At 39.6% G+C, this 21779-nt stretch overlaps 1 protein-coding gene across 1 annotated transcript; it reads left to right on the forward strand.

Annotated features, from left to right (window-relative positions):
- The first annotated feature begins 10344 nt into the window (after positions 1–10344).
- LOC139976872 (3-oxoacyl-[acyl-carrier-protein] synthase, mitochondrial-like) lies at positions 10345–21380 on the forward strand. The gene is made up of 12 exons (XM_071985737.1): positions 10345–10523; positions 11481–11597; positions 12013–12077; positions 13198–13305; positions 13938–14009; positions 14874–14960; positions 15464–15615; positions 16257–16371; positions 17082–17148; positions 17725–17862; positions 19022–19170; positions 19590–21380. Exons 1-12 carry the CDS (start codon positions 10379–10381, stop codon positions 19758–19760), a joined length of 1386 nt encoding a protein of 461 aa, XP_071841838.1. The 5' UTR covers positions 10345–10378; the 3' UTR covers positions 19761–21380.
- Positions 21381–21779: the final 399 nt, after the last annotated feature.

Genomic DNA, 21779 nt, shown 5'->3' on the forward strand with positions numbered 1-21779 from the left:
ATGGCTCGGCGCACTGTACGAGCTGATGATCGAGACTCTCTTTTGCATCCGTGGTTCGAACCCCGGGTGATGACGTCTTTTCCCGATCTTTTACAGCAAGTGCCTGCACGGGGAGCTGTAAGTATTAGTTAATCCACCTAATATCTCAGTCCATACAGTGGCGCGATGGCTCGGCGCACTGTACGAGCTGATGATCGAGACTCTCTTTTGCATCCGTGGTTCGAACCCCGGGTGATGACGTCTTTTCCCGATCTTTTACAGCAAGTGCCTGCACGGGGAGCTGTAAGTATTAGTTAATCCACCTAATATCTCAGTCCATACAGTGGCGCGATGGCTCGGCGCACTGTACGAGCTGATGATCGAGACTCTCTTTTGCATCCGTGGTTCGAACCCCGGGTGATGACGTCTTTTCCCGATCTTTTACAGCAAGTGCCTGCACGGGGAGCTGTAAGTATTAGTTAATCCACCTAATATCTCAGTCCATACAGTGGCGCGATGGCTCGGCGCACTGTACGAGCTGATGATCGAGACTCTCTTTTGCATCCGTGGTTCGAACCCCGGGTGATGACGTCTTTTCCCGATCTTTTACAGCAAGTGCCTGCACGGGGAGCTGTAAGTATTAGTTAATCCACCTAATATCTCAGTCCATACAGTGGCGCGATGGCTCGGCGCACTGTACGAGCTGATGATCGAGACTCTCTTTTGCATCCGTGGTTCGAACCCCGGGTGATGACGTCTTTTCCCGATCTTTTACAGCAAGTGCCTGCACGGGGAGCTGTAAGTATTAGTTAATCCACCTAATATCTCAGTCCATACAGTGGCGCGATGGCTCGGCGCACTGTACGAGCTGATGATCGAGACTCTCTTTTGCATCCGTGGTTCGAACCCCGGGTGATGACGTCTTTTCCCGATCTTTTACAGCAAGTGCCTGCACGGGGAGCTGTAAGTATTAGTTAATCCACCTAATATCTCAGTCCATACAGTGGCGCGATGGCTCGGCGCACTGTACGAGCTGATGATCGAGACTCTCTTTTGCATCCGTGGTTCGAACCCCGGGTGATGACGTCTTTTCCCGATCTTTTACAGCAAGTGCCTGCACGGGGAGCTGTAAGTATTAGTTAATCCACCTAATATCTCAGTCCATACAGTGGCGCGATGGCTCGGCGCACTGTACGAGCTGATGATCGAGACTCTCTTTTGCATCCGTGGTTCGAACCCCGGGTGATGACGTCTTTTCCCGATCTTTTACAGCAAGTGCCTGCACGGGGAGCTGTAAGTATTAGTTAATCCACCTAATATCTCAGTCCATACAGTGGCGCGATGGCTCGGCGCACTGTACGAGCTGATGATCGAGACTCTCTTTTGCATCCGTGGTTCGAACCCCGGGTGATGACGTCTTTTCCCGATCTTTTACAGCAAGTGCCTGCACGGGGAGCTGTAAGTATTAGTTAATCCACCTAATATCTCAGTCCATACAGTGGCGCGATGGCTCGGCGCACTGTACGAGCTGATGATCGAGACTCTCTTTTGCATCCGTGGTTCGAACCCCGGGTGATGACGTCTTTTCCCGATCTTTTACAGCAAGTGCCTGCACGGGGAGCTGTAAGTATTAGTTAATCCACCTAATATCTCAGTCCATACAGTGGCGCGATGGCTCGGCGCACTGTACGAGCTGATGATCGAGACTCTCTTTTGCATCCGTGGTTCGAACCCCGGGTGATGACGTCTTTTCCCGATCTTTTACAGCAAGTGCCTGCACGGGGAGCTGTAAGTATTAGTTAATCCACCTAATATCTCAGTCCATACAGTGGCGCGATGGCTCGGCGCACTGTACGAGCTGATGATCGAGACTCTCTTTTGCATCCGTGGTTCGAACCCCGGGTGATGACGTCTTTTCCCGATCTTTTACAGCAAGTGCCTGCACGGGGAGCTGTAAGTATTAGTTAATCCACCTAATATCTCAGTCCATACAGTGGCGCGATGGCTCGGCGCACTGTACGAGCTGATGATCGAGACTCTCTTTTGCATCCGTGGTTCGAACCCCGGGTGATGACGTCTTTTCCCGATCTTTTACAGCAAGTGCCTGCACGGGGAGCTGTAAGTATTAGTTAATCCACCTAATATCTCAGTCCATACAGTGGCGCGATGGCTCGGCGCACTGTACGAGCTGATGATCGAGACTCTCTTTTGCATCCGTGGTTCGAACCCCGGGTGATGACGTCTTTTCCCGATCTTTTACAGCAAGTGCCTGCACGGGGAGCTGTAAGTATTAGTTAATCCACCTAATATCTCAGTCCATACAGTGGCGCGATGGCTCGGCGCACTGTACGAGCTGATGATCGAGACTCTCTTTTGCATCCGTGGTTCGAACCCCGGGTGATGACGTCTTTTCCCGATCTTTTACAGCAAGTGCCTGCACGGGGAGCTGTAAGTATTAGTTAATCCACCTAATATCTCAGTCCATACAGTGGCGCGATGGCTCGGCGCACTGTACGAGCTGATGATCGAGACTCTCTTTTGCATCCGTGGTTCGAACCCCGGGTGATGACGTCTTTTCCCGATCTTTTACAGCAAGTGCCTGCACGGGGAGCTGTAAGTATTAGTTAATCCACCTAATATCTCAGTCCATACAGTGGCGCGATGGCTCGGCGCACTGTACGAGCTGATGATCGAGACTCTCTTTTGCATCCGTGGTTCGAACCCCGGGTGATGACGTCTTTTCCCGATCTTTTACAGCAAGTGCCTGCACGGGGAGCTTAATCGGCCTAATATCTCAGTTTCAGTCAAATTATATTCGACGACATAGTGAATCATCAAAAAAATTACAGCCCTTTAGGCGTTCCATAGGAAACGATTTGACAAGTCTATGTTCCCATAGTAGTATACGCCCAGTCATGTGGTCTCTAAGTCTAGATAGAAGTTTTCACTAGCTAAACGCTACCCATCACCGCATAGCTGACAAGTTGGCCTTTCATGGCACTATCAATTTTCCGTATAATGACCATGTAGATTTTTTGCTTTCCGAGCCGGAACTTTTCGTCACTTGTAAACAAACCTCTTCACTCATTGGTAAACAAATTTCCTACGCTGCTCCTGGGAGGCCTAAAGGGGTCTAAAATTTCCTCAATTGACCCACTTTTCTCACCACATGTACTTCCATTGATGCTTTTCAACATGCAAGCCATAAAAACTAGATTATAATTGATAACAGGTCACAAAAGATGTTCCCCAGCCGCTTTTTGGCACTTTTCCTGAAGGCGAACAATCGGGCGGATTGATACAGACTCTAATAGGAGTATGCCACCATAACGCGGATCGCAAAGTTACCAACCTGAAGCTATCCCAGGATTCATCACAGGATTCATCACAGGTTTCATCCCAGGATTGAGATTCATCACAGGATTCATCCCAGGATTAAGATTTATCACAGGACTCATCCCAGGATTCATCAGAGGATTTAGATAATAGATTCATCACAGGATTCATCCCAGGATTCAGATTCATCCCAGGATTCAGATTCATCACAGGATTCATCCCAGGATACATCATAGGATTCGTTCCAGGATTCAGATTTATCCCAGGATTCATCACAGGATTCATCACAGGATTCATCACAGGATTCAGATTAATCCCAGAATTCATCCCAGGATTCAGATTTATCACCAGATTCATTCACCGGAGTTATTAATGCAGCGGGATGTTCGTCGAAAAGTTCTTTCATTTTCATATTTCGTGACGCAAATTTGGGGGGGGGGGGATGGAAAAATGAAGTCACCGAAGCTCCAGGAGGAATTGTCAGGAGCAACTCATTAGTTTATCACAACAGAATGACTTGGCCTTTGAAGAGAAATTTGGCTAAAATTCGCCAATTGTTTTCGTTAATCGGATAATACATGGACTGGTTCCACGAAATCCCATTCTGTACACTGCTGTACTGCAGCTATAATAATGTAGCGTTTAGTTCCATTTCGTGGTAAAACTAAAGACTTTTTCTTGGTGACTTATCTTTAAGCTTATAGTACCATATGGCGATTTATGGAGTATTTGGAATCATCAAACTTTGTATTGCATAAGGCTGGTAGGCTCATGATCTTGATACTTCCAGAGGTTCAACCAACTTTCCCAGCAGTTGCTGTGGTACAGTAGGTAAGAAGTATTAAGATGAATGACTTTGTTTATTTATTTCCAACCACTAAGTAACCAAAGAGTCTTTTAACATACTTTGTTTTCGTCTAGTTATAATCAGTCTTCTTTGCACTCATTACTTTGCTAGGATATATAGTGAAGGTTTCATAATTGACACACCCCCGCAATTGACGCACCTCCAGAAGGGAACCTAAACTTTTTGCAGTGAAGGAGAGTTATATATTCCATGAATTTGAATCCATTACAGATATGTGCTGATCAAATTGTGTTTTTTTAAAAGCCTTCCCCCAGTTTTGCAAGTTTCTTGGTATTTGAAAATGTTACTCCCTAAAAGTAACCAAAATTACCTTAATATGATACCACTACTCTCTGAGACTGACCTGTCAGAGCTTAGCGGCTCAGAGCAAAGCAAACAGCATCAAAAGTCAATAAATGTATACTTAGGCCAACATTACAGTTAGCTTATTGACGAATGCGTCAGTGTAGGCAGGGGTATGAAAGAACTTGACACGGAATACATTTTGTGGCCTAATTCTGCTTCAGTGTACGATGCGTAGTCACAAAAAATAAATACTTTGAGATCATTTCAATTTTGAGGAACTACACATATAAAAATCTCATACAGTTGAGTGATTTGTACTTTTCGTTGATAGACATTATTAATCAAATCATTAAAGGGTGTGAAGACTCATGCAAAAAGAAACGTCTAATGCCGGTAATCTGACCTAGTTTCGAATGAGGTGTAACAGAAGTGTTAGACACCACTATTGATCCTAGAAAATACACACACAGCCAGGGTTGGCCGGTTTTTACCGGGCGGTTTTTACCGCCCCGGTAGAAACAAGTTTTTTACCGGTTTTTACCGGGAGGTTTTTCCCACCTATAAGTGGGAAAAACTGGGAAAAACCGGGAAAAACCTCAAATTATAATTTACCTCATAATAAACCTCATAATTAAAAACTCATGTGGAACTTGTGGAGGAGCATAGAATCTACAAGAAAATGGCACCTTATGGTAGGGGGTTGGGTTACATCCAAAGAACAGCTATGATCTATAACTTGTGAGTTTACCGATTAGACTATTATAAATAATTCAAATAAATAATATATTGGATGCTCAAATCAACCAACTTTATTTTCCTATCGAGATGCATAATTCCATTATCTAGAGAATGGACTCGTATCAAACTGTTGGTGCCTCCTAGGACTATGGTTCGTCATATTATACATGCCACATTAGTCCGCTCAGATCCAAATGATGATTCACATCCAAGAACGATCACTTCATGTGTACTCTGTTCACACTTCGCACTAGGCACTGCACTATGCTTATATTGCTTATAGGCACTGTACTAATTAAGTGACTGTTGTGACATCAACTAATTTGAGAATAAGTAACAATTGGAACAGTTACTTGTGTTGTTGATACTCCTACCTCTTCAGTTAGCCTATACACAGGAAGTGCCCAGTATCACCTCACCTGTCCACCTCAAAGTGTTTAATCACTCATGCATGAAGTTGTATAATAATTGGACCATGTTTGCATCAAGGTAAACAGTCTGGTTGTGTGAATGGCTCCATAGGGCCATTGTGCGTTTAATACTTTAATTGGGCCCATGTGCCTTACAAAGTTTCAAAGCAGTTTCTATTGAGCCCCCTGGATTGAAGTTCACCTCAATAGACTGTTGCCTACTGTATTAATGGAATGAACTGTCTGAGCATATAATATTATATTATTATATGATTCCTTGTCCCTTTGAGGCTTTGGATGCCATGGTTCGCCACTTCGTTCTATCCTCCGCTGTTCATGCCACATAATAGGCCTGAAGAATTTAGGAGGGGTGAATGTCCCAGTGTAGACCTATAATGGTTTGGGCAATAGGCAATGCATACTGCTAAAGAGATCGTGACAGAATAACTATACATGTGCAATACGAAAAATACTCTTTTTTCCACAAAAAGTAGAATAAGAATGTGATAAAATAGCTCAAAATGAAGCTAAGAAACTCATATTCAATAAAATATGCCTGTCATGAAACAATATTGTGCCTACTGATGACCCTGCATTTTACGGACAATTAATACTAGTTTTCGAGACTGAGGCGGTTTTTACTGGTATTTACCAGTTTTTCCCGGTTTTTACCTGGTTTTTACCGCTTAGTGGGAAAAACAGGTTTTTCCCGGGAAAATGCCAACCCTGCACACAGCTTGCTACCATCGGTAATTGGACACAAATGTACAGTCAGTATGTACAGCTGCGGTCAATACCCACAGCACAGTGTATAAACGATACAGCGATGGACATCTTAGGTCCGGCTAAAAAATAAATAACAAGGTATCATGTTTCATTTTTGTCTGCATTTTGTAGCGACACAAACAAAAGGTCACTTGCAAGCAACATAAAGTTAACTTTTTCAGATGGCTGCACTCGGTCTGGGGGGACTATTCAATGCCTTTTAGGTGCGTCAATTATGAGCCCACCATGCTACTACTGCGCAGATTGATAACATTTGTCTCAATTAACAAGTTTACCCTTGGAAGCTAAAGAAGTAAAGAGTAAATATTTGATTGTTCATCTTGCTAGAGATTCCTTTAAAAGACCTAAGTCTGTACTATGTTGGCCCCAATTTTAATATGTTCTTTCGCTTTGTGAATGTATATATTGTTACGTTGGGGTGTGCTCCGGCTCAATTAGTTTGGGCTCTGTTATTAAATAAGTATAATGAACAACAGATAAAGAGAAACTCCAGACATAGATAAAATTGTATAGAATATGAGCTTTATTGCTGGAGTGTATCTGAAGTACACTCTCTGAAGTCTGGAATCTTAGTCTTTTACATATTAAAAAACAACAGTATTTAAGTCATTTCAACTTCCTGTGAGGGGGCAATAACCTCTCTGTGACATAAACTCTTGGTCTTACTTATAATTACTAAGGCACATGGAGATGACTATGACTAACTTTATTTGTAATACACATGAGATGCAACAGGTTGTCATCTGTGTTTAAGCATGAGTATTTCATGGAATTAAGACAAAGGGGTCTTCTACGAATATGATGTGGGTGTAGGGTGAATAACTCATGAACAGGAAGTAAGCAGTTACTCTTAAGACAAAGAGGCATGGAAGCAAATGTTTAAAGTAATATGATGGGGATATAACTACATACCACATTACAATATGCAAAACTCCTTGGCAATGGTTTTAGAATGGCATATTCAGCAGGAACTGCTTCTTGTGTAAATATCTTGGTTTTACCATCATTAGCTATGTGGCCTGAAGAAAGTAAACTTAAGCAGACTTAGAAAATACAATAAATGTTGTTTTTTGGCTGATTAGGTAAAAAATTCAATGAGAGATTGAGCACAAAGTATTTGCAGTGTTAATTACCCCCTTATGAACTGACATGACGTTCACAGCAACAACCAGCCTGCAAGCACTGTCAGATCCTACGGGAGATGAAAACGCCTTGAAATGCTACATGTTAATTTCATCTCAAACCGAAGAGCAAGTTCGCAAGTTCACTGTCATAGCACATGGTAGAGAAACTTTTGATTTTCTTGTTAAATGTCACTCCCTGAGCGGTGAGCAACATCATATAGCAACCTATTTGTTGCCAAGAGTTTCAATGTTTTTCTAATTTTACGATGTTTTTACCTAATACTAATTGAATAGCATATTATGATGTTACTGTAGGTAAGTGGTTGTCCGGTTGATCAACTTCAAAATATAATCATACCAGGGAGTTGTTCCATAACAACTCCCTGATCATACTACATAAGCCAGCTTCCTAGGCTAAATAATGTTTATCATTAATTGTTACAAAAAAGTTTTAAAAAGAAAGCACTGCAAGCTAACGTGTTTGTTACTTGCAATGGGAATGCAATAGGGCACAAGAAACTGGGGTTGCAGAAAATTAGACAGACATGACATGAAATGCCCCTTACAGAAATTGACACAAATTATGCAGCCTTGCATCCAATGATAATCATTTGAGTCAACAAATCCACTGTCTCTGATTTCCTGGCTATGAGTCTTATCTGTCTAAGAAGGTATAAATCTTTCTTTGGAATGACAGTAACATAATATTTAATCACTCTGAAAGAAGCCAACTCTGAAGCTATCCCAGCATATATAATTAAAAAGTGGTCTTGCCTGGCCGTGCAATTTGTGTACACAAGAGTGATAAGCACCCAGCTTTACAGCTGGAAGTGGGAACTCCAATATCAACTTTCTGCTGAAAACCAGAGTTGTGGCCTATACAGTATATCAGGAATTCAAGAGTGTTCTATTCTGTAAGGGTCACTTTCATAGCATGTGTAGTATAATTGCACTAGCCTAGGTTCTCAGTGTTAGGGAAAGTTGTGTGGTATGTGGTTACTGTAAGTGAAAATTCTTACAGTGTGGACACTGGCATTTGAAGTTACTTGTGTTCACAAAATGGTTAACACTTGGGAATGATTTAAACGGCTTCAGTTTACATGGTTCTATTGCTTTTGATTTCTCTTTTGCTAACTGTTTTGGCAATTTCAGAAATCTGTTCAGGTGATGCAAAATTTATTTTGCAGGTGGTTCAATTCCACCAACAGAAATGACCCAGCCATACAGTTTCAAGAAGGAATACAAAGACATAAACATATATCTACCGATATCCGACAGTGAAACAGTTAGTTTCACACAAGGGCGTAGGAACCAGGGGGGCTGGGGGGGCGCCAGCCCCCCAGTGAAAAATGTGGAGGGGCGGAAGTATCATTCCGCCCCCCCGGTTTGCAAGTCAGAAAACCCCTTTTTCATTTCCAAATGAGAAAAAAAAATCTCATTTGGAGCACCAAATTGCATCTAAGGCCAGGTGAAAATACAAAATTAAGTTTACAAAATGGAGTGGGTGTTGAAGTGTGCTATATTGCACCAAATTGCATCTGAGGCCACCTGGAAATGCAAAAAATTCCAAAGGGGAGGGGGACACCCCCTCCCCTTAGACCCCTCCCCCAGGCTGGCCATCAGTCTTCAGCTCCCCCACTCAAAAGTACCTTCCTACGCCACTGGTTTCACACATGGGGGGCAATCATGAGGGAGGGGAGAGGGACGGGGACAAGTCTCCCCCAATATTTTAGGTAGGGGATATAGTATATAATATCCCACCAATATTTTGTGGCATAGTTTATTTTGTGTGGCTATGAATAGAAAATAATGCATGACATTATTTATCCAAATCATATTTGGCGGTGGTGAAACCTTCATCCAACACATGCTGCATGAGGTAAATGACACTTCGAGGTCGTTTCTTTGATCTGTGACCGTATAGTTGCCACTCATCATTATTATCATGTCTGTACATCTATTGTGTATGAGGCTTAATTGTATAACGTTATTTTCAATTTACTGCGTAGTAGTGTCATTCTTTTTATTTTCTTGACACCAGTTTGTTTTGATACTCCTAACTATAATAAAAGTTAAATACTGGGTACCGTTTCGAGACAAATGTTGGTTATTTCCTTTCTACGTTGTTATTAAAGTTTAACAACTAACATGAACATTGATAGTGATTTTGTGTTTTGTAGGAATGAACATGATCAACCAACAGTCTACCGTGCGTTTATCACACGGATAATGCAGGAACGGGGTCTCAACGATATTTTTGGATGAACTACAGTAACTCTATATGGCTTCGTGCATTACTTGCGCCATATATCCGTTCGTGCATTATCCGATCTGCAATGAAAGCAAGAATTGAGACTGTTTTGGTTACAAAGTGGCTATTGTTACGACTAGTCGTAAGAATAATTCCCGACTACGCATGCGCAGTTGCTATTTTCATGACCAGGGGTACTATTTTTACAACGAGGAGAAACAATAATTTCCGGTTAGGGTTAGGGTAAGGGTTAGGATTGAGGTTTAGGGTTATGTTTAGGGTTAGGGTTACCCCTACTACATGCGCAGTTGCTTTATTTACTTTACTGCGCTTGAATTTGCCTTTGTCGTAAGAATAGTTTATAAATAATTGCTACGACTCGTCGTAAGAATAGCCACGGCCTTTTGGTTAACATCTAGTTATTTTAAAATGGTAACATTTGCCCAAACTGTGTTACGTTAACCCTCAGTAATTAAACAATGAAACAAACACCACCCCAAATGGCACCCAAAGATCGATTACTATTTCACTGTGACGAATACTGGACCGAATTTGCTTGAGGTGAGTTTACGAACTTCAACTCGATCTCGAAGAGAAGAAAATGAAGAAGACCGTAGTCGGGCCTGCATCTATATTTCTCTTCTGTAGCGCGAAAAGAACTTTAAATATTCCATTTAGAAGCCAAAGTAGCTCGAGTGGTATAGTGAGTGAAAATGGTAGAGTAAGGGTTGGAGTAACAGGATTAGGTAAGTGGATTGTCATATTATCTCAATTATGAAGGTTCCAGAGTTGTGCATGTACTAGATTCGCGATTAGGCCTAACCTACTTAGATTGTTGTGTAGTATCAGCATGGTGTACGGTAACTTCGCGTGTTCCCTAAATTCGCGTTACTGTGTTATACATAAGTACAGTAGTTGCACAAATAGTCAAATTGTAACCACTTTCATTCACAATTTCAATATACAAAGCATGAACAAATGCAGCCAAAACAAGGCATCATCAACTTTGTGATCTAAGACACTTTCATGGATTATTCCACAGAGTCAGGGAAATTTTTCCTTGCTTTGAGCAGTTTGACTCCCAACCTTTACAAGTATAAATTTTCTATTTCCCGCGGAATCTGATCAACTTATTGATGAAATCACATAGCTGAATTGAAAGCACTAAGCCACCGAGCAAAGTAAGCTAGATGATAGATCGTGATCACAGTTATCGTTTAAAATAACTTTAATGCTATTACTAAAGCGAATATACAGTATACCTGTAGGCCTACCATCTTTAATACTATCCTAGTATTTCTACAGTATTTGTAACCAGACCCTGGAAGCGGAAATCATCACAAAGGATCACAAGGATTTAAATCAAAGCCCCCCTCCCCTCCAAACCCCCCTCCCCCCTTCAGCACAAGTTTGTAGCTGGTATAAGAAGCTTTATGATTTTGGTGGGACTTCAGGAGAATGTCAGAAATCTCTTACCAGACCTTGATCAGTTGGTCACAGCTAAAAAAATAAAAATGCAGGGTAGTCTGCACTGTAGGTTAACACTGATAACTTACAGTGTCCAAATACAGTACAAAGTAATCACATTACATGAATGTTATGAAGATGACCAAACTGATCAGAACTTGTTCATTTTTTGTTGTTGTCTGAAATCATTATTTTCATACCATCACAGTCTGTTGTGAATAATTTATATCTTCCAGGAGTTGTAACACCGTTGGGGATTGGTGTCAGCAATGTATGGTCAAAATTACTTCAAGGCAAGAGCGGCATTGGATTGCTGAGTGGAGAAAAATATGAAGGAATACCAAGTAAAGTAGGTAAGATGTTTGACGGTGAAGCACTAAACCAATTCTTTCGTCTTCATGTCTTTTGTGGGTTGCCAAACAAACTTTGGCAAATCTTTTCACTGGTCACTGAGTTATTACAGTACTAGTATCCTTGATAGTTTGCAAATTGTGTTTAATCAGAATTCATGTCTGTAATCAGTATGAAATCATGTTTGTCAATACTTACCTGTACATTTCTACTCAGTGTAATTTTTTTTAAATGCTTTTGCAAATTTAGCATGATTAATCTGTTTGATAATATTCATCTGCAGTAAATTATTTCTGTACCCAATATTGCTTCGTGTAATTAATATGCTTAATTGTTATATTTACATTTTTAATATGTATTAATTATTTGATGAGATTTAATGTGCTTTTATCAATATTATTTGATGCTTACCAACAGCTGGATTGGTTCCAAGAGGCAAGGGGGAAGGCCAGTTTTATGCTCCGAGTCACCTTACAAAAGCTGTAAGTACAGTATGAGTGAAAGTGTGTAAAGCTATTGATCCAATTTAGCCTTGTGTTGAACTGAGATCCAAGTACAATATAAAGTCACATGTTTGGGGGGCTACTAGTGGGTGCCCCCAGTTTAGCTCCTGATATCACCATTTACAATTTTGGAACCAACAAATCGTCTAGTTTGTAAAATTTTTATCTTCAACCTATACGTGTACAGGCATATTTGTGGTAGGCCACAAGGAAACCAATATCATTACAAATAAACTTAGCTGTTTATAAAAATGTGGCTTTAAATGATAAAGTTACAATGATTGATTGTATCTATAACATTTATTTGCAACCCAGTTCTCTTGAACTTTGGAAAGAGTCTTTCTTACTAAATTCATGAGATGATAGTTTTAATCCAGGCAGATTATTTAAAAAACACAAAAAAACTATCAGCTATTAGTGTAGCCTAATTACAAGGCTGAAAGTAAGGCTTGGTCAGGGCAAGGCCATTGGGCCTCTTTGTTATAAATTTGGGAGGGCCCCAAGGTCATCAAATAGGGCACCAAGGTCAAACATTGTTTGGTAGTAGGGCACCAAGGCCAAAAACAATTATGTTGCTGAACAGTCAAAGAAGCATCAGTATTACCTGTAGCTTTATGTGATATTATGAATATGAAGCAGAACACATTACACATACTATTGGTTCAAATCATAATTTTGTAAAATGGTTTAATGAATCTTCTTGGAATTGCATTCAAGTGAAAGGGCACAGATGCCAAATTACAGCCAAGGAATTTGGGCATGACAGCCGTTGTGACCTTCCACAATGGGTGTTTTTGTAGGCTATCCTGGAGAAATACAACAGCCTTTGTTTACACTGAGTTATGTAGTTGTCCAGTTGTATCTAGTCTTGCTAACATTGCATACAGATAACAACAAATGTTGAATCTAACAGCCAGTAAATAGCATGTCTTTGGACCAGGAGAAGGCACTATACAGAGGTTTTACTACAGAACTAATAAGTAGTAAAGTGGGTGACTCTTGAGTGGAGTGGGAGTTGGTTAATAATGTAAAAAAGACAGCTGTGTATAAGAAGTATGATAAAGATTCTGGAAATCTCTTGTTTTTACTTATCCTGTAGGAGTTGAAGATAGCAGAAGATGTGACTCAGTTTGCTCTTGTTGCCTCAGAGGAAGCCCTCTGTCAAGCCAAATGGAAACCGACATCAGATCAAGATGAACTGGACACAGTAAGCTTTTGATTTTGAGAGAACAAATGTTGAATATGAGAAAGAAAAAGATCAAAATATAAAATAGAAGTTATAAAATAAAAAAAAAGAGGGAAAAAAATAAAAGCACTCAATCTGAGTAGTTCTGCAAACTATTTAGTTGCTTTTTCTTACTTCTCTTAAGTCAATTAAATTAGCCCATCTCTAGGGCAAGTTTTTGATCAGTACTTTAATTGTCTGCAATGACCAAATTTCTGTTTGGACAATCAACGTCAGCTTTTGAGATCGCCAGGCGAAGGACTTGTTGTTTACTTAAGATGCTGATGGCATTGTAACTAAATACTGTACCTTCAAAATAGTAGATTGGCATCGCCCCGTCACCTTGGAGGAACTGAAATTAAACAAAAAATAGTAGTAGGCCGTTGATCCACTCAAAGGGGAATCTTAATGGCCCAAAGTTTGTGTTCTATTCACCAAATCCACACAAATCTCTTGCCATATATACCTTGGTTGTTCTTTTGCTACTTTTTTTGGGCATCAATATTTGTTTGGACCATTAAGAAGTACAGTAAACACTGGTTATCCAAGGGATAACCTGAAAGAATCCTCAAATATCTTGTCCAATTGGTTATAATAAAGATTTTGTTTTGTAGGGTTTGGCCGTGGGTGTCAGTTTACCAGGACTCCAGGAAATTGTTGACACTGGTAGAACACTAGAGACAAAGGTAAGTCATCTGTTTTGTTCCATTTTACATAATGAAAAGAAACAATTTTGATTTGTATCAATCTAGAACATTCAGTGAACAACACTTACTGGTCAGTTATACGCAACTAACAAATTCCAGTAACTAGGGGGGGGGGAGGGGAGGGGTTGTATTTGTCACTACGTCGTGTATTTATTGACAAACTTCAATGGAGTCATACTAAGATAAAAGCACACGTCTTGTCTATACAAACTGCAAGTAATACCAAAATAACAGAACACTTCTTGTCTCTTTGAACTCTCTTTAAACTAAAAGTAATAACTGCCTCCCAATCCATTCAAAACCCTATTTAAAGAAAGCATGCACAACACGCACCGTTCAAACAAATCTTGCATCTCAAGCAACACGCACCACCGACACAAGCATAAACAATCTTAACACCCGCACACATGCACAGTTGGCGTGCACATTAATTCAATCACACGTTACAATGTGATAGAACTTGAATGGATCAGCATTTGTAAGGGAAGTAGGATTTGCAGGTTTTTCTTGTGGGAGACATTTTGGTTTGTATAAACTTATAGGAGTGCAGTCATTTTTGAAGCATAGTCTGAGAGAAATTGAGATATTCCCTTGCCCCCCCCCCTTATCCCATCCCTGACAACCTCTGCTATAGGCAATACTAATTTCTTAATAGATTACTGTATCATCATTACCTGTGACAATAACTTCAGCACAAAGTAAAGACTCTGTTTATTCTCCTCTCTCTCTCTCCATGAAACCAATTAGTGTCCCCATTAAGTCACTGTATCATTACCAGTGACAGTAGTTTAAAGAACCAGTGACATCCTTTAATATAACCTTTTGTTTTCCATTTGTCTACAGGGGTACCGCAAAGTCAGTCCTTTCTTTGTGCCAAGGATCTTACCTAATCTCACAGCTGGACACATTGGCATCAGGTATGGCTTCCAGGTAAGAGTGATGTACACAGAGAAAGGAAGGAATCAGAAGGGGACAATCAAATAATCCCTTCTGCTGTGCTCTGCCATGTGGTTATTTGGCCTCTTTCCTATTCAGATCTATAAAGAATCCATGATTGAGATGTATCGAATGTCTCCCTTCATTAAATCTTCTGTTTTCGTTTAGAAAAAATAAGACACGTATTACTTGTTGCCAATTTTTGCTATAATACAAAATCGACAGGTAGAGGTTGTACCCATTGCCCTTACCTCTCCACGATGGTACTACTCCTCTCCCTCCTCAACAGGGCCCCTTCCCCACCAGATTACTATGTAAACTATATATCACATAGATCTGTTATGTACACATCTGTCATGACCTATATGAGAACTCTTGCCCCTCTACATAACGTAGCTGCTCCTTCCATGCACCCCCACCAGGTGAGACCCATCTGCTAACACCACTGGTAGTATCTGGAAGTTTTCTCTAACTGTTTTTTATTCCTTTACTCATAGGGACCTAACCACTGTGTGTCGACGGCATGCACCACAGGCTGTCACGCAGTTGGTGATGCCATGAGGTTTATCCGTAATGGTGATGCTAAGGTCATGGTAGCAGGAGGAGCGGAGGCCTGCATATGTCCGGTAGCGATGGCAGGCTTTTCAAGGTATTAAGAAATGCAAGTGATTGTTTTTTTTCCTCAAGACTAGTATCAGACTTTTCTTCTTCTGTATCTGTCAAAAGGAAGAAAATAAAATCTAACGGATAGAAATGTGAAGATGGCAAAACACCTCTTAAACATCTTTTTCTTTGCTGAAACCTGTTAAATAGTTATATCTTCACAAGTGATCTGTTTTACCAACAAATTTTATCCTTAACTATTCATAAATATTGTTATTATTTTGTCAGAAAAAAAATGACTAAGTGAAAGTGTTACATGATAATAACAATGTATTCATGTCATGGTTAAGGATCAAATAATAATTTATTATTTATCACAGCTTTGTCTGTGTGGCATGCCTTAGCAAATGTTTCAGCTAGACAATAACTGTCTTTATGTTCTCAGAAGTAAATGCTGAAATAAGGAAACAGATTCAATGGAATTTATGAATAAATTTGTTGTGCATATATTTTAGGATGCTAAAATTTCTAGAAGTAATCTCCTACAGTAAACTATTTTTAACAGCTATTTGGATGATAAATATATTAAACCATGTGACAGCAAACAATACAAATGTGCTGCCCTATGAAGTAGACCATTTGTGATCCTCGGTCAAAACTTTATCCCTTATCATTTATATTTCCCAGGGCGCGTGCTCTCAGCACCAAGTATAATGACAGACCATTAGAATCTTCCAGACCTTTTGATGCAAAGAGAGATGGTTTTGTGATGGCTGAAGGAGCAGCAGTACTCATATTAGAGGTTTGGACTGCTGAGGTTGATCTGATCAATCAAAAATACCCATATTTAGATGGTTACAATTGTCAGTCAACAATTTGCCTGTTGGAATATGGATTTATTTTAGCTACTAGTAGTATGTGTGTCTGCAAGATCAAGGGTAGGGACAGTTTATAGTGGGGGTGGGGGAGGGGAGGATGGATGTTGCTTAGTGGCAGGATTCCACGATCGATTAGATCAAAGTATTGTTTACTTGTACACGGCACTTTAGCTCAATTGCCTCTTAGCAACCAGGTGTATAAACAGGGACTTATGTATATAGCTTGTGTATATAGTTGTGTGCACTGGATTGTGGCTGCATCCTTCGGGATACTCTATAAAGGACCCATAGATGTGGTGCTGTGTAATGCTCAGACAGCAACGTGCTGAATTGTTCACAGCTTGTGTGTCTTGGTTTGACAGTTTAACCATTGAAAGTTATTTGACAGAGCCTGTCAACCCCTAAATTTGTAAATCTTGAGAGATTTGAAAAGACAAAACCCAGGGGGTTGGTACCTGAAACCAGGAGATTTTACAAACTATTGTAAAGTCCAGTAAGACTCTGAGTGTTGGAATGTCAGGTATAGGAAAGCCATTGATACAAATAAACAATCAATTTGTAAACTTTAAATTGATAATTTCCTTTCTTATCTGACTCTTTAAAGCTAACACTTGTCATGTTTTCTCTCACTTAGGAGTGGAATCATGCGGAGAGTAGAGGGGCAAACATTCTAGCAGAGATACTCGGCTACGGTCTTTCAGGTGAGGTTGAACAACATTTGTAGCAATAAAAGGAATCTTGTTAGAATAATAGATGATAACAAAGTGCTGTGAATCAAACAGAATAAACAAGGAAAATGGGATATTTTGCTAGAAACATAAAAAAAATCAAAATCACAAGGGAGTCTAATATCAACAAAGCTTTAGTTTCTCAAAAGACTCATCTACAACTTTTGCCATTTTTTGTACAAATTTTACTGGTTCCTTTATTCTATTGGAATATTTACAGATTTATTTGATGGTCACATGTATATTAATTTATTGCACAATTATTGTTATATGTGTTTTCTTGTTTCTTTTGAGAACTAAAGTACTCATTTTCAGTATTCTCCCTGTAAAAGTCTAGTTTGATATATGCAGATGCTGGGAAATTCAATGCTAATGGTACCAGTAAATAAAGGACCATATTTCATGTTCTACATTGGTTTACCACTCACAACTTTACATTTAATGTAAACAAATGAGTTAACCTATGATACATTATTCTGTGAAGTCTAGTTACTACTGTCCCAAGCTCTGCTAGTCAAGTAAATTATACTTTTTCCCATCCAATGACAGGTGATGCCAGTCACATCACCGCCCCCAGGGAAGATGGATTCGGTGCACAACGGTGCATGATGGCTGCCCTTAGGGATGCACGTGTCAGAGTCGAGGATGTTGGATATGTTAACGCTCATGCGACTTCAACACCTCTAGGTAAGGTGAAAGTATTGTAACATTCAGGTAATGGTGTGTCACCCAATGAAACAGAAGTCACATTCCAGTTTGTGATGTTTCCATTTAAAGGGAGTAGTCATTAATAAATGTAAAATATGTTAGAAATGTTGAAGTTTAAAAAAACATTGCAACTGTCGAAATCAAGATCTGATCACATCACTAAGGAGGGATGGGGGGGGATGGGGTTATCATGTTGGAGAGAATCACAGCACTGGGATAGGGTAGGTGAGTTGGAAGACAGTTGTTCCCTTTATTTGGTGAAAATTCCTGTTTCCTTGCTGCAAGTAGTAGTTCTTCCCTCCCCTCTCCCCTCCAGCCATCCAAACTGTTTAAACCAGTGGCTGCACTTGGTGAATGGATTTCTTAATATTTTTGAAGTACTCCAGTAAATTTAACAGATTTGAGAAGTCCAATTCATTTCCTGGAAAATTTGCTAGTACCCTAATGAGAGACTAAGTTTTTTATGCACCTAATGGGGCAATGATTGGTTATAGAGTTTGAAACATTAATTGTATATTTATTGCTCCCGATGGTACCGTAATAAGTTGTCATACATTTTTAAGGGACATTTTACATTTGCAGATTCATTTTTGCTGATTTTGTGAATTACCAGATGAGAAAGATGATAACTGTGAATACTAAACAAAGTGATCAGAACATGTTCATTAACAATTACATTCAGATTTATATCTCATATTATCGTACAGAAAAAAACAACATAACATACGGCACAGTAATAAAATAACATAGTATGAAAATAGTGATTCTGTTAATAAGGCTAGTGACAATAGAACCAAAAAAAAGTGAAGAATGATAAGAATCTCAATTCAACAAAAGATATTTACAAAATATAAGGAAAAAAAAAAATATGGTACAAATGGGTATGATCAGGACCAGATTATGCAATGGGAAGATCAGATCAGTGCTTAAGGCCCCCCAAATTCAAGGGGCTTGAAAAGTAAAGCATCCCCCTGAGGTCACAGACTGCTGTAAACACTGCCAAGAAAGACTTCTATTTTTGGGTTGTGCATTCAAACTTTAATTGGGATGTGGTAAGAATATGGTGCAGTAGGACCACCAGAGGTTGTTTAACCTGGCACTGGGCGATGAACAAGTTCATTATCACTTCATCTTTCAGGCGATGAAATTGAGAATCGGGCAATCAAGTCTGTCTTTGGTTCTCATGCCAACAACCTGGCTGTGTCTTCCACCAAAGGAGCGACCGGTCATCTGTTAGGTGCTGCTGGAGCATTAGAAGCTATATTCACTGTACTAGCATGTCTACATGTAAGTGATAATTAGCTTAATTATCTTCTATGTTGAAATATAATTTAAATATACACTTTACATTGAGCATGGATTAGTGGTTGGAACCACTGATAACGTGGCGTGTTAGCTCAGTGGTAAACCCTGGTGCCTTTCAATCATAAGGTCCCAAGTTCGAGCCACTCCAAGATTAATGTGTGTCCTCCAGTTACAGAGTTGTTGACAATTGACAATTCATAATCATGGACATTAAAGATGAATGTAAGCAGCTTTAATGCGGCTTTGATAAGCCGATGATGGCTTCATCGCGAGTTCCTGCTTGCAGGAGGATCTAAACTACATACATACATAATCTGAAGTACTACTGTGAAGTTATTTAAACTATTCTACTCCTTCCTAAAGTATTTTTTATTTTCATCTCCCATTTTCCTCTCTTCCAGGGTCAGCTGCCTCCGACAATTAATCTAGAAGAGACAGATGATGAATTTGATCTGAATTACGTGCCTAATAAATCTCAGGTTTGGCTGGGAGATGAAAGACGGATAGGGCTCACAAACTCTTTTGGGTTTGGTGGTACCAATGCCTCTTTATGCATTGGCAGTGTCAGATGACAGTGGTATGAATATTCATGTCTTTGACGGACAAGGGAAAGAACAGACGAAGGCGTTGTAAGATGTTAATTCCTGATCAGTCCTGATGAAATATCGATGTTCGATGGAAGCTAATTTCCGATTCAGGAATGAATAGAGCTACAACATGACTATTCCAAACTTAAATATATGACATTTAACAAAGTCAAATGGGAAGGCGACCGATGATATGATCCTTTGATATGTCAAATTTACCACTTTTCATGGTTCTTTTGTATAATATTTACAAACCAGTTAGAGCAGAATTTTGGATGTTCTTGAACTCAATAAGCATCTGCTCTTTCATGAATATAAGCGTGCATGCATAGGTTACAATTGTTGTTTTGACATGTACAGTACCTTGAAATTGAAATGTTAAAGTGTACTTTGTGCTGTTGTGTAAGTGCACCATTTTACATATAAAGTGTGTTAAACTGTTTTATATTCGGTCGCTACTGCAGTAATATTAAAGGCTTTACTATGCATTGAGCTGCATATCATTGTCAGAGATTACCAAGACATATTACAAATATATACCTTGCTAGTCGTCACTCCTTAATTCAGGGGTGGGCAACCTTTTTGAATGAATGGGCCAGATATAAGGGGTGAAAAATTAGCTGGGCCGCACCTAACCAACGACCTGCTGTTGATTTCAAACCTTTGATTCCGAACTTTCAAGCAGTAAGTGTGTGTACTTAATTTGTATTAACAAAAACACAATGTCAATACAGTACAGTTGATAATTAATGGGGATAATAGGCCTACCTGACTTTGTGATGATGTAAAGTAGATTGATTTTTCTTCTTTTTCTTGAGACATCTCTCGGGCCACAAAAAATAACTGGCGGGCCCCATGTGGTCCGCGGGCCATATGTTGCCCGTTCCTGCCTTAATTGAACAACATATTTGGTTAGTTTAGGTTAGTAGAAAAAAGGATCAGGAAGGACACTCAAGTCCCTATCAAGGATCCTATAGGAGATAAAAAGAAAAAAACACTCAGACATGATTACAATGATTAAAGTGCTTGTCCAAAGCATTTTTAAACCCATTGACACTACTTGCAAGTACAACTTTCTCAGGCAAACCGTTCCACCCATTCACAACCCTGTAAGAAAAAAAAGTTATGCCGAATATTAAACCTACTTTGTAACTTCTAGAGTTTAAGACAATGACCTCTGGTACAACTACTATTAGCAAACATGAAAATGTCAGTGAAGGATAGATTGTCAAACCATACAAAATGGAAACTGGAAACTGTGTAAACTGATGGAGGAGAGATGTGTAGGTTTGAGGGAATAGAACATGCCAAATTTCTACTTAGAAATGTCATTAAAACACTATGATGACGTTCGCATCAAATGGGAAGTACAGCATAATGAGAGAAAACATCACATTAAACCATTTAACTGGCAAATCTGGATGATGTTAATCATTCGCTGGTTCTTTACTATCATGACCAATTATACTTTCATATTCTTCTTTTAATAAAGAGAACCACTTCTGTGCAAAAAATGTTTTTCTAATAAGCTTTATGCTCTATTGAAGTTTTTTAGAAGGGAAGAACACAATAAATGGTGATTGAGAGAGAGCGAGAAAAGTAAAATGTCATTTTGGTTTTTTGTTGTTGTTCATGTCTATGCTATTGGAATACTATTTTCCATTAATTTCATTCAGTGTCCTGGAAATTTTCAGCATCCGGGACACTTTGAAGAGCTTTAAAGGTCAAGCGACACGTAAACTTGACTTTGCATAATATTAAACTTAACAATTCTTACATTAACAAAAACCCAACACCGCGATTTTTTTCCGTCTCCAAAGGGGTAGAAATCGGTAAAAAGTACTATTACGTAATAGATTCAGTGACGTCACGGGGGAGCGCAGAAGAGTGCAAACTGTATATGTTCTGCGCAGTGCATTGGGTATGGAGAAATCTCAAACTTCTCGAAAATATTACCTTTTTCAGCAGTCTGTTACAAGAAAGTTAAGATTTGGATTAAGATGA

The sequence above is a fragment of the Apostichopus japonicus genome, chromosome 12 (assembly GCF_037975245.1).
Source record: "Apostichopus japonicus isolate 1M-3 chromosome 12, ASM3797524v1, whole genome shotgun sequence".
Lineage (NCBI taxonomy): Eukaryota > Metazoa > Echinodermata > Holothuroidea > Aspidochirotida > Stichopodidae > Apostichopus > Apostichopus japonicus.

Bases quoted from the DNA above. Each gene is read 5' to 3' on its own strand.
- LOC139976872 (XM_071985737.1), top strand. From the start codon at position 10,379: ATGAAGAAGACCGTAGTCGGGCCTGCATCTATATTTCTCTTCTGTAGC. The intron at 14,010-14,873 runs GTAAGTCATCTG...ATTTGTCTACAG, and splicing joins GTAGAACACTAGAGACAAAG to GGGTACCGCAAAGTCAGTCC. The intron at 17,863-19,021 runs GTAAGGTGAAAG...TTCATCTTTCAG, and splicing joins TGCGACTTCAACACCTCTAG to GCGATGAAATTGAGAATCGG.